Genomic DNA, 13,018 nt, shown 5'->3' with positions numbered 1-13,018 from the left:
ACAGCATTTAGAAATTGCATAGTGCCTACACGTTCCCAACACAGTACAAGTCATTTTGCTACCACAGCCTCACTTCAAACCTTCATGGGTAGGAGCCTCCACTGAGAGGGCAACATGCTGGTTTGTGCATTTGCACCCGTACCTAAGAACTGCCGCATACAGCACGGAGACCGTCCTGAGGGAGGTCGGGGTTTTATCTGTCAGGAGAGCACTCGGACCACTAGGACATAGGTGCGTGCTTTCCGCTGCCCCAGAGAACCGCAGATTCTTTGCTACGTGTTGGCACAGCTTGAACAGGCATGGTGGCGAGTGCTTGCCCTAGCCCTGCCCTAAGCACCGGGTTAAAAATCATCTCTTGCTAGACAGACCAAACAGTCCCTAGCCTGCACCCCTTGAGAACATAACTGAGCCCAGGCTGTCCACTTCCTGAGCAAGTATCTTATCACATCTGTCAAAGGCTGCCAAGAAGGGTTTGATCAAGTGCCATCACTACCAAAAGAGGCAGTGATCTGCAGCACCTGGTCTCTGCTAGGCTGTGCAGGGGCCAGCAAGTACGGAAGCTCAGCCTGTCCCCTGTGGAGACCGGAGCAGCTCTTGGCTCTGCCCGGTACAAGACGAGACATCTGGCTGGCCAGCCAAGACGCGCTGCTCCGGGAAGGAGGTGGCAGACCATTTGAAAAGTAAATTTATTATTTTCTGTGTACGTGGAGTGTTTTGGGACTCCTTGACTGAGGCAACTGCGGAAACCTCCAGCAGCATGTGAGTGTCACCGTTTCCTTTCCTGTGAGAAGCGCGTTTTGTGAGATGCCCGATCCTGTTTGTGTTCATCGTGCTGAGAGTGTTCTCCTGAGGAAAGGAGTGGACAATAAAGATGAGGATGTGGGGCAGGGGAGATGTAACAGGGAAATGCCTAATTTCTAATGCCACCCTTGGCCAGGTCAGAGGGGCAGCTCCAGGCTTGTTCAGGAGCAGAACTCCAGGCACTGGCTGATTTCTATGTCAAGCAGGCAAATGCCTTGTGAAGCAAAGGAGCCAGCAGAGTCAGGCAATGATTGCAAGGGTGTTTTTCCAGGCCAAAGACATGGATTACAGTGTTTCAGTTCTGCACAAATAGTACTGTTGATCCTGCACAGAATAACTTGCCCTCAGCTGCTCAAAACCCAGGACAGAACTTTAGTCCAGGGCTGCATGAGTTCCACCCTGACGCTCGGTCCTCCGTGGCACACTGGTTCTCCACAACACACGCATCTGGGGATGACTGCACTGTGCGAAGCAGAGCAGTCTAAGATTTCCTGTAGCAAGGGATCAGAGCCCCACAGTCACACAGTGTTGCACAACTTCTTGTGATGGTATCAAACTGGATGCATGCATCTGATGCTGTGCTCACGCCAAGGGAATCATTAGCTCAGACACAGCATGAACACGCACCCAGATCAGGTATTTGCATTTCACATCTGTATCCGTGGGATGTCACCATCCGGATTTTGTGTGATACAGAGTACCTTGGGCACATATTGAGATGCCCTGTTGCCATAAAACTTTTCCTAAGCAAGTCCTGAGAAAGTCCAGCACCTACAAAGAACTGATTCCCTCCCAGAAAACCACCTTTTTAATGGAATTTCAGTCTGGTTTCTAACTGAACTGATTTTTTAAAAATTTGTAATATGCAGCGAGACTATAAGGGTGTCTTAAGGACGTTTTGCTAAACATCAGATTTCATGTCTTGGTCACGTGCATCCCTTGTTTTTATTGGTCTGTTTGTTGAGCTTACCCTTCCTGTCTGTAGCTGCACAGCTGTACTATAACAATTGTCTGCATGCACAGTCAACAAGTAGAGTCAGACTATGGGTTCCCTAGACCTTTAAGTCAACAATGTAAGAGGAAGGAGGAGCTCAAAGAAGATGTTGAAAGTAGTAAAAATGAAACAGTTGAAATAAGATTCAGAAGGAAGAACATGCAAGAATAAGGGGTCAGAAGATACTGAAAGGGCAAGATGACTCCTATTGCAGTGGGCACACAGGAAGCCCAGATGAGAGGTAGGAAGTATAATAAAAGGTATTATCATACTGTTAAGTATCAGTGAGCGACTACAGAGGGGAGAAGCAGTGCCATGTGCAGTAAGAAGAGACCGTAATCATCAAGATCACTAGATTTTTAAGAAAAATGACAACATTTGCTTGGGGACAATGAAGAGGAAAGGGTAGAAGGACTAGGTGGAGAGGCAAAGATCTACACTGCCAACAAGGCCAGATGCCTACTGACAAGGTGACTGAGAACGCGGGGCAAGCAGATAAGCCTCATTAAGGTATCCAATCCATTCAAAAAGAAATGGGCTCAGCCTTTCCTGTAAAAGGGCTGTGCTTATATAATTGCCTCATTACCAGCCCGACAGCCGCTTGCACGCAGGCCAAGCAGCCAACATGGAAATAATTTCAGGCAGCAGGAAAAGGATTGTGGATAAAGTTGATATCTGGCTAAATCCAGTCACATCAAGCCATGCAAGTGGAGAAACAATGAAAGGCACAGAGGCTCTGTCCATACACGCAGTACAACAGCCATTCTCTGGAGCAGCCCTGTTCAAGATGGGCTTTCCTATAATCTGAAACAGCACCATCTTCAAAAACTCGTCAGTGCTGGGTTTTAAGCCCAGATATACCACATGAGGTTCTCCTTTCCATGTTCTTTGGGGTGTACTAGTGTCCCTATTCCAGACTTATTCGGTTGTGATGAGGACAACACGTCCCTTTAAAAGAGGCTGAGATATTCCAGGTGTAACAGCTTAAAAAAAAAAAAAAAAAAAAAATACAGAGAGATTCACAGGTTGGTAGTTTAGGGTAATGCTACATTATAAATGGTAATGTATTTCAAACCATCTAACTGCTACCCAGTGGTGCCCTGCACACTGCAAATGGGAGCTGAGCCATCAGTAACCTTCAGCACTGACATATAAAGATGCAACTAATTTAAAGATCTCTTCAATTACTAAGTTTGACTATATTAGAAGACCAGATGAAAGTGTCCTCTTTTTATGAAGGCCTGGGAACTCAATGCCCTGCCATTTCCTTTGACTTAATGTCTGTTTAAAATTACTGGCTGTATTTATCTGGAACAAACAGTTTCAAGAAATTGCTGGTCATTATAAATGAGCTTTTGGCCTTAAAAGAACAGTTTCGATGTTGCAGAGCTCTTGATCCAAGTGAACACCAGTGACACATCTGCAGTCCTTTTCCATCAAGTTTACAATAGTGCTAAGTGTTTGGGGGGAAATATTTTGTGTCTCTAAAACGAGTGCTGTCAGTGAGCCAGAGTCTTGCAGCAGATAACACTGAGCATTGCTGTTACTCAAGAATACCAAAACGTGGACTGGGATGCTGAAAATGAGGTCTCTTACTGCCTCAAAGTCACAATGACGGAAACTAATTGGCATTACTTTGGCAGCAAGATTGCTGTATCATCAGAGAGCCAGTGTACCACTGTCCTAAATCACTGAAGATCCCTGCTCTCTTTCAAACAGCACCACTTTTAATTTCCAAACTTAATCTTCTCTAAACGAACACCCACACAGCTTTAGTTCAGGAGTTCCTTAGTTCCTTTAGTTCCTTAGTTCAGGAGAAACTCTGGCTTTTCTTGTGTGTCAAGCAGGATATATTGTCCTGTCATCAACACCTTCTCTCTATCTGATGGGAGCCCTCTAGCAACAAATGCTCTCTGAAAACTTTGTTGATACAACCAGACATGAGCTACTGCAGATAACTAAAATGCAGATGAAAGGCATGTGGGGGGAAGGAGAGGGGTTATTTCTCAGAAATTATCCTTTGAATAGGTAAGTCACTGAGGTTGTGTTGTTTAGAAATCCAGAGACACTCCAGATCTGGAACAGCTCCTTCAGAGCCAAGGGCTGATCTCTCCTCCTGGTACAGTGATGCTGATGTCCTAATCTACAGCTGACAACAGCTGTGACCAAGGCTGCAGCCTGGCTGGACTGGAGCACATGGCTTCCCATGTGTCCTTAGCAGCTTGTACAACCAATATCTAGGATCTGTCCTTGAAAGTCATGCTACTAGCAAATGCCTCCATGGGCGGAGGGGTGAGATGGTGGTTCTGAAGAAGAGCAGTAGCCACTCTAAGACATTACCCACTTACCTAGCATACTTTTCCATCAGCTCCTTGTACAGAGCTTCATTCCTGGCCTGGGATTTTGCCAGGATCCTCCTTGGCTTCCAGATGTTTCCCTCTCAGACTTCTGACTGCTGGTTCTGCTGGTCTGGGAACTGCACACAGCCTGTCAGTTGCCCCAGATTAACTGGTGGTGCCTCTCTGTGTGTATTTCCAGGCCTGGTCTCGGGACCTCTTGCTGCTCTAGAAGGATGAGCGGGGAACTAACACAAGAACAACCTGCAAAACCTCCCAGAGAGTGGGCAAGTGAGGCAGTCCGTGAGGCAAGTGTATCCAGTCTCACACTAGCCCAATTTCTCCTCAACTTAGGCTCAGGGGAGACAGCTGGGAAGGCAGGGGGTGCGTGCACACTATTTGAAAGTGGGGAATACAATGCATGAACCACGGTTATCTGATACAGGCCTCTGAGACAAACAGCTTTCTGGTAATTGAAATGTGCCTTGCAAAAAATCATGATTTTAAATCACTCGAATCATAGCGTGGCTTTGAGTGACTTTCACAGCATTGCAGCTGTAGACACCACGTGAGGCTACACTCTGCTCACACCTACACAAATTGACACACTTGGGTAGCTGCTCTGAAGGAAATGAGCTGACCTAATGGAACAGCCCGTGCAGGAAACAGCTCGGCTCTATGAATCACCTTTCAACTGCTATTCGGTTTGGCTTCTCCCTTGCTTGCCTCGTGTGGGGCGAGGAAAAAAGCCCTGCTTGTAGCGGAGGTCTGAAATAAGATGAACTTTGACCGGAGGAGGCTCAGACACAAGGTGCTTCGGGTAGGATGAGGAAGGACAGCTCCTGGACTGACAGAGCAGTTAAAGAAGATGACCTTTAAGCATGTGCATATGCAAACTGCACTAATTACCTAATCCGAAGCTGTTCAGAAGGCCAAATTAGAAATCAAAGTCACTGAACTGTCAAAAAACAGACACGGAGAATGTGAGAAGCAAGAACAGTTCAAAATACTTTGGTTAAATGCTTTAAGTAGATTGTGATACCTCCCAATTTAAACTTGATACTAGATAAAGTCTGGTTGCAGCAGCACAGAGATTCAACTCTTCTCAATTTATCGTGCTGGGAACAGAAAATCAAAAGGGTAAATGAGCCTACACAGAGCTCCCAACTGCTGCAGCTTCCAGGACTCATCAGTTAGGACTGTGCTATCTTTGTAACACATTGCTATTAAATTAGGTCTACGCTGGATACAACCAGGGCAGAGAAGGAGGTTCGTCTTTATCTAGGCCAGGAATTTAGTCTAAAAAGATATGCAGATACGTAAGGGAGGAAAGCGATAGTAAGTATGCAGCTAGCGGCCAACTTGAGGTGTGAACGCTAAGCTACATCCACAGAGATGTCTTTTTAGTGTGACCCTGGAAGGCTCAGCAGCCCCTGTTGCATTTAGGAGCTGGGTCTGTGCAATGGCTTTCTCAGCAGCTGCCTTCCCTTTGGCTCTGCCTGGAGCTTCTAGGTTGTGAGACCTCTGAAAAGCCGGGCCTAGGCTGGGCTGACGAATCCGGGCAGCTGTAGCTTACAGTTATATTTGAAAATGTCCTTCTGAATTTTCAAGCTGAGTCCAGATCAGCTGTAATGAGGCATTAGGAAATTAGTGATTTCCATAAGTAAATGGCTCTATCATACACCCTAAGGAGAATGCGGACAAGCAATTCCTGAGCTACAGCTTAGCCTTTGACATGGATTTTTTACGTGATCTGTGAGATAATTATCTCTGTTTCTGAGTTGACCTGCTTATAAAATTATCCCAACAACCCCATTAAAGAGAAACACAATGCTTGTAGGATCTTTGTAATACCCTACCTATTCCAATGCTCTATTTCTTTTTCTCAATGGCGGACTGAAACTCTTGCACGTTCTTTCTGTGACAAGAAGAGGGACTAAGCTCCTTCAACCTCAGACACAGTTTCTGCAGGTGGGGCACCGGAACCAGGTGTACAGGAAGTGTAGGCTCACTGCCTGCATGCCACTCAGTGAGTTAAATCAACACTAGGAAATCTGGCCAGCATGTCTCTGGATTCGCCAACCTTAAAATGAAAGGTTCTGAGAAGAAAAATGATATTCAATTTACAAGAGAATGATCCAGCAACACTTAAGTTGCAGAGCAGATGCAGAAGCAATACATATAACAGCTGCATTACTTGATAGGTTTCTTTCCCACAGGCTACAAAAAGAAAAGGCTTCCAGCTTTGGCCTTTGAGAATCTACAGCCTAAACTGATACTTGCTACAAAGGCTCAAAGAGCTGCTACAGATGATGCAGACCTCAGTTTGCTGGGTCAGGGCGTGAAGGTGCTGCAGGAATGGGCCCTGTAAGACTGGACCTTGAGCTCCGTGCTTCTGGGCAATGCCCTGCAGGGTCTCGTGGAGAGCGTTGCCAGTGGTCACTCACTGCAGGTGCCCAAGGCCAGAAGTGGAGACGCCAGTTTCAAGGGCAGGAGACTGGGGCGGGAAGTCGGAGTCAAAGATGGTGCAGGAGGAGAGAGGCCAAGAAGAAATCCTGTGGTGACTGTGCATAAAGGTTTCTTGAGTTATACAGAGTAGGGCTTGATATTACATGAGATTAGAAGTACTGATATTAAAGGAGAAGATGTTGATCTGGGAGATGAAAGAGCTATACAGAGCCCGACTCGATATTACATAAGATTAATAGTCCTGGCACTAGTGAAAAAGACAGCTGTGCTGAGAAGGGAGATGAAAGTGACAGTGCTAAAACTGTTTTCTTTCTGTAAGGGTGCCTTGCCCGACTTGTTACATGTGTGTGCCCTGTTACCTCATACTCCCACGTATTCAGCAATCCACCCCTTTTCTTCCACTCCGCTCTGTTCACAGACACCTGTTATCTCAAGGATCGGTGTGCATGTGTGTACTTGTTTGCACTGACAGCTCCTGTGCCTCTAACGAAATGAGTATCTTGCAATTGGCAATGAAAACACTGGGTTTTCATGGAGGGACAGCATTCATAACTCCGTGCTCTTTGTAAAGACTAACAAGGAAACCAAATTAAACTGCACACATCTCACAAGTTAAACGGACTCTAGCTGCAGGGCCCAAGCGCTGAAATTCCTAGGAAACCTGGCACACAAGCTCAAGTGTGTGTATATGAAAAAAGAGGGGAGGAATAAAGAGGACCTTTTTCATCTGAACTTACAACAGTGGAAGACAGCACTCATCAGAAAGGTATTTGAAGAGGATTGGCTTGAATAATCCATGATTGCTGTTGCAGCACACAATTTCAGAGGATAAAGAAATCCATCCTTAAAACAGGAAGCAAGAATCTAAAGTAGCATTGGTTTTGAATTATACAAAGGCAGTAGTAGAACACTTCCCAGAGTCTTGCAAGTAATATGTCAGTTTATTTTGACTTAAATTTCCCATGGGTAGAATTTTGTAGGGCTTGAATGATGTGATGTAGCAGGAAGGAATCATAAATGCTTTCGGGTCCTGATGCTGAATAGCCACTAACTCCTGCTAGCAGTTCCACGTATGCAAGGACTGCAAGAACAGTATTGTCCTGTCCCTCTGGTGGCCCCATCAATACTGCTTGGATTCAACAGAAGGTAGCTCCTGACATTGTCTTTTTAATGTTCTTTCATGAGTTAAATCACTCATAGAAAAGAGGTTTCCTGTACATTTCAATAATTATTCCAAACCCTACTAGATCTCACTGCTAGAAATCCTTCCTGCTATTTGGTGAGACATATATCTTCCTTTTAATTTGATCCCATTATTCCCAGGCACTAAATGATTCTGTTTCCTCTGTATTAAAAGGTTTAGACTGCTGTCCTCTGTCTGACTGCAAAGCCACCCTGACTTGTTTAACTCCAATTTTCCAAGTCAGCTTTCCCTCTCCTTTGCATTTTTGTGTAAAGACACAAAACTCTGAACAAGCAAACAGTCTCCATCCTCTAGATGCTGAGGCTTTCCAAACTGCGCACATTATTCATTGTCCTTGAAAAGCTGTGATCTATATAAGCAATAAATTTCTTGCATTGAGAAGCAGTATGCAGCCTGGTTCAGTGATAAAGCATCAGGTAAAGGTATTCTATTTTGGGAAGTACTTCAAGGCACTCAGAAAAGTACCACTGCGAGCCATAGCTACCAACCTGCACAACAGCACAATTTGAGCTGTGGTCCTATCATGCTAAGAGCATGCATTTCAGAAGCCAGAGATGAACAGTGGCTTTGTTGAAGCTGGCAGTGGTAAATCAATATCCCTTGCAGACTGGCCACTAGTCATCCACATGGGCTAAAACAGCGTGTATCTCATTACAACGGGTGAACAGGTTTACTTGCACATGGACACCAGGATACAAAAAAAAGCTTACCACCTCATTGCCTGTTGTATGGGGTTCAAGCTCTTTGAAAACTTGATGCTGACGAAGAAAAATGTCATGCATCTGTATCAGCTGTCAGTTTAGCAAGTGAGGCCTGTGTCTTTATCTGAAGAAGACTTTGAGAAGAACCTTTTAGCAAGCAACGTGTTCATATCTGACAGGAATTTGGTCTAATCTCTCTTTCTCAGAGGTGAAAGCTTCATTTGGCACTACTGGGGCAGATAAGCCTCTCTCTGTCAGTACATTACCGGAACCCATGTACTGAGGGTAAGATATCACCAAGATATGCCTCATAGTGGATGTGAATGTAATAGCATTGCTGGCAGAAGACCATAATTGGATACACTGTGCCTTGGATGAAGCGAGACGCCTACCTGAGGCACCCTAAGAACAAAGTGCCCATGCCTCTGACAAGACCTAGGTGTGAAGCAACCATGCAGTGAGTATGTAAAGTAACTTCTCCTTACACAACAGATCTCCTGTCTCTAGACCAAATTCATCCTAACGCATGCTGTACTGCAAGCTGATGAAGACATATAATTGTCTGTAAGACACCAAAATAGGCTGTGTCTCTGCAGTAGGTATCAGGGCAGCTACAAGTAGCAAGAACGCTTCACCTGCAAAATAGCCAAGTCCTCCCAACAGGTTCTTTTGCTGCTGGGTACAGCTGTTATCTCAGATACCCGTCTGAGGCTGCACAGTTGGTATTTCAGGAAAAGGAGCATCCAGCCCTCTAGAACTGTTAACCAACCACAAGGAAACAGAGAGGAAAATCATCCCTCGTTTCTATGGGTTTGGTCAATCCCATGAGGAAAACCAGCAGAGCTTCCTAGCAGCACCTATGGCAGCTATCTGTAAAGCAATGCTGATGTTTTCCCCTGGTCTTCAGATAAGCAGATCCTGGGAATGCAGTAGAGAAGGTGTGCATAATATGCTGCTCAGCAGTAATGTGTCCTGCCAGTTAGACTGTAGAGTACAGGAAAGAAGGCTTTTCCAAAAAGCTAGCAGCATGACCTGGGATACTCGGACACCCAAAAGTTAAAATGAGGAGCAAAGGAGAGGAAGGGTTATAAAGAATCATCCCTTCTTTACTGGCACAGGAAAAGCTTTAATTCTTAATTCCTTAAGAGCACACCATTTACTCTGGGTCTCCTCTAGGTACAAGTAAGGGTCAAAGCACAGCCCATGGGGTTTGGTTTTGTTCCCTTCTGTCCCTCAACAGGGGGTCTCGTCCAGTCTCTGGACTTTGGAAGTCCAGCTCTGCTGCAGACATGCTATTTACTGTCAGACAGGTCCTAAACCTGAGGAGTAAAATGGGGTCATACGGTAACTCTCCTACTACTTGTCAATACGCTTTCCTTTAGTTAGACAGACATCCTGTGTCACTTTGATGAGTTTGGGGGAAAACATTGAAAATCAGTGCATTTGAGGTGAAAATGTTGTTAAGCAAAATGAAAAATGGAGAAAAAAAAAGTGAAAAAGGAAGGTTTTAACTTTTGGAATGAGAATGAAGCTTGAAAGCACGAAAACCAGAAGAGCTTCCTGAGAAAGGTAAATTGTTTCCTGGCAGAGCTAACCATGGCATACTGCCTGTACTTATCTTGATCCACAGCTGCAAAGGTGGGCAGAGAACTCACTCAACCCAGCTCACCTCTGCATGGATTACTGTCCTGCTGCTCTGAGGGCCATAACGCACCCAAATTTCAGCCCTCTCGGCTACACAGTAAGTACCCTTTCTTTCTTCCCCTCCACTTCAATCCTCTCAGGTGATACACCCTTCATGCAGTTTTCCTAGGGTCATGGTAAGCAGCTCTGCAGAAAGACAGTTGCCCTGCAGTTTGGGAGACAGCGTTATTCCCCGTAGCTCCTGGAAGGATGCAGCAATTAGCGATACTAGACCTGGAAATGTGCTCTGTTGTAATGTCTGGTTGACCACAGCAAAAAAGAAGAAATGGCTTCTGACTTCTCCTGTATGAGAGAGCTGAGGGAGGGGATGTGTTTGAAACCCAAGAGGTTTCCACAGGTGGGATGTGGAACAGAGGAGTCAGAGGAATTTTCTCTGAGCTGCTCTGTTGCTAGATAGAGTGGGGCAGGACCCAGGGCCTCTTTGTGGGATCTTCACCCGACACAGGACGAGGCTACTGAAAAGAGCAGTGGACGCAGTGCTCCCCAAACATCCCAGAGGAGCACATGTGGTGTGGGGAGAGCACAGGGCTGGGGGCTGGAGCTATGTCCAGAAGGGTGCACAGAAGGGAAGTGGAAAAGTGAGCAGAGAACTGCTCTCAGGCCTGGAAATGCTCTTCCTCTGCTGAGCTGGTGTAGCAGCAAGCAAAATGAAGATCCAGCAGGAGCTAGCTGCAGAAAAGAGATGGGAATGGAGACATCAAAGAAAGACATGAAATCTCTTGGTAGGCACAAAGGAGAGAGGAATCTGCCCAAACTAAAGCTGCTTGCTGCACCTTCACAGCTTGGGGAACCCACTGCACCACAGGGAGCCATCAAACTGAAACCATCTTGGATTGCTTCCCTTTGTTTTGTGAGTAAAGTTCAAATGTCTCCATGCTCCCAAGCTCCTACAGAGAGGCTGGAAAGAGGAATGCCATGACTGCTGTTGAATACGGGCTGCAGAAAGCCACAAGAACTTTCAGTGGATGCCTTCACCCACAACATTTTCAGCAAGGTTTAGTACAGCTATGAGAATGAGACAGCTTGGACCAACTCTGAAGGTGTAAACTAACGATTCCCAATCCTTTTTGTACTGTGAGTTCAAAGATTTAGTGGCTGCTTCTTTTACAAGTAGCTTAGCTTTCACTAATTTCACACGTTTTAAATACAAACTCCTGACGTTAGCAGTCTGTCTGTGGTAGAACTGTAGTTCTTTTGGTAGTCATAGTCTTTTTTCTGTAGTTCTTTTGATTGGTCATAACAGTGGAATGAAAACCGATTCTCAAAACCATGTTGCGTCAATGAACTGGGTCTTCACAAAAACAAACAAATTAGAAAAAAAACAAACATCAGCAGACTCACAAAATTATATGAACTGGCAACAGTGGGGTTTGGCTGCTATTTTCTCTCTCCTGGGGACATGAAATGGCTACAGGTACTGGTTTCAACGTGGTACATTCCTGACAGCAGAATGTCTAAGGCTGTAGGAACTCTCCCCTAAAGAGCCCCAAAACTACACTAACCTCTCTAAGAAAGCGAGCCCAACTATCTTGCTTCTGTAGGTTTTCCAAAAACAGGGTCTTCCTGCCAGAGACGTGATGGAAATCAGCTGGCTAGGTCAGCCCTCTGCCCTTCTTTTTTCCTAATGCTCGTAATCCTCATGTGTCCCACTAGAGCAAAGAGCTTGCCAGTTATGCCAGCAGCAAAGCACAGAAGAGCTCTGCATGCTACCAATGAAGCAAATGGGGAAATGACAGAACTTCTCGTTCCTGTTGCACAGGAGCATTAAATGTATTTTTAAAGCAAAAGACGGTAATGAGCCTCTGTGTCCTGCTCACGCTGTCTGTGAAAAGCTATCAGGAGGAAACAGAGCACAGAATTGGCAGGTGGGAGCTCAAGTTTTTGCTCTTTGCTCTATTTTGGTCTAACATATTCTTAATTTTGGGACATTAACCACCTTTTTGAAGGGTTGGGACAAGGGGGGAAGACCAAGTGTGCTACTTTAAAAATGTTCTGGGAGTTGAGATGTTTTTAAAAGTAAGAACAGATGCCGAAATCTACAGCTGATCAGAAAACAAGGTAACACAGCAAATGAGTGGGAAATAGAGGTAAAGGGGCAGAATCAAAAGGAGGAGTCATAGGCTAAATACTTCAGAGAAGCTTCCTGACAGTCAGACCTGCCGTGCGTGTGACACGTGTCTCCCAAAAGGAAATGAAGGCCCATGCCTTACTGCTCTAAAACACCCCTGCAGCAGACAACAGAAAATACTTGAGGGGTGCAGTCCCCTGTGTGTGCAGAGGAGAGGAGATGGGGCAGTGTCCTCAGCACGACAGAATTTCTGTTTTAGTCCTCATTTATTCTTTGTTCCATATGTGGCTTCCTGTGCACAGCAGTTACAACAAAGAGTTCAACTCCCCCTCTGAGACATCACAGGACACTACATAGTGAAAAGGAATAAAACAAGCATTAATGGTTCCTGATGCAGGCTCTGTCCAGTCTAAAACCCCTTACCAAAGCTACGTATTTGTCATGCTGCGTATCAGCTACGCTGCATTGGTTTGAGCAGTGCTTGGTCCTTCTCCACATCAAAATTTTTCAGTCTGTTGAGGACTTTTCTTGTAATGAACATGGCTGATCTTTAACCCTCGCCTGTAGGGCAGGCTAGCACAGGTAGCAAGGACTGTGATGTTAACACCTGTGTGTTATCAGAACTGCCCCGCTGAGCTATGTGCTGTAAATCTTCAAAGAAAAATTACAGTGGTGCCTCAAGCACACTGCTCCCTGGCTTTGTGGCATGTCCCTGGCTGTTGGTGCCACATCAACACAAAA

The 13,018-nt window shown here is 45.5% G+C and overlaps 1 protein-coding gene across 3 annotated transcripts in view; it reads right to left on the bottom strand.

The window, feature by feature from the left end:
- The window catches only part of RCSD1 (RCSD domain containing 1), a 42,043-nt gene that overhangs the window by 19,305 nt on the left and 9,720 nt on the right, over positions 1–13,018 (bottom strand). The window contains exon 1 of one of the 3 annotated variants that reach the window (XM_083820523.1): positions 4,144–4,319. The exons of the other annotated variants lie outside the window; for them this stretch is intronic. Coding sequence (XP_083676649.1) covers positions 4,144–4,160 — 17 coding nt within the window. The 5' untranslated portion in view covers positions 4,161–4,319. Of the gene's footprint in view, positions 1–4,143; positions 4,320–13,018 lie in introns of those variants that run through there. 3 annotated transcript variants of the gene reach the window in all.

The sequence above is a fragment of the Anser anser genome (genome assembly GCF_964211835.1).
Source record: "Anser anser genome assembly, chromosome: 1".
Classification (NCBI taxonomy): Eukaryota; Metazoa; Chordata; class Aves; order Anseriformes; family Anatidae; genus Anser; species Anser anser.
Note: the sequence above shows the minus strand (reverse complement) of the source record. Positions and strands in the feature narration are given on the sequence as shown.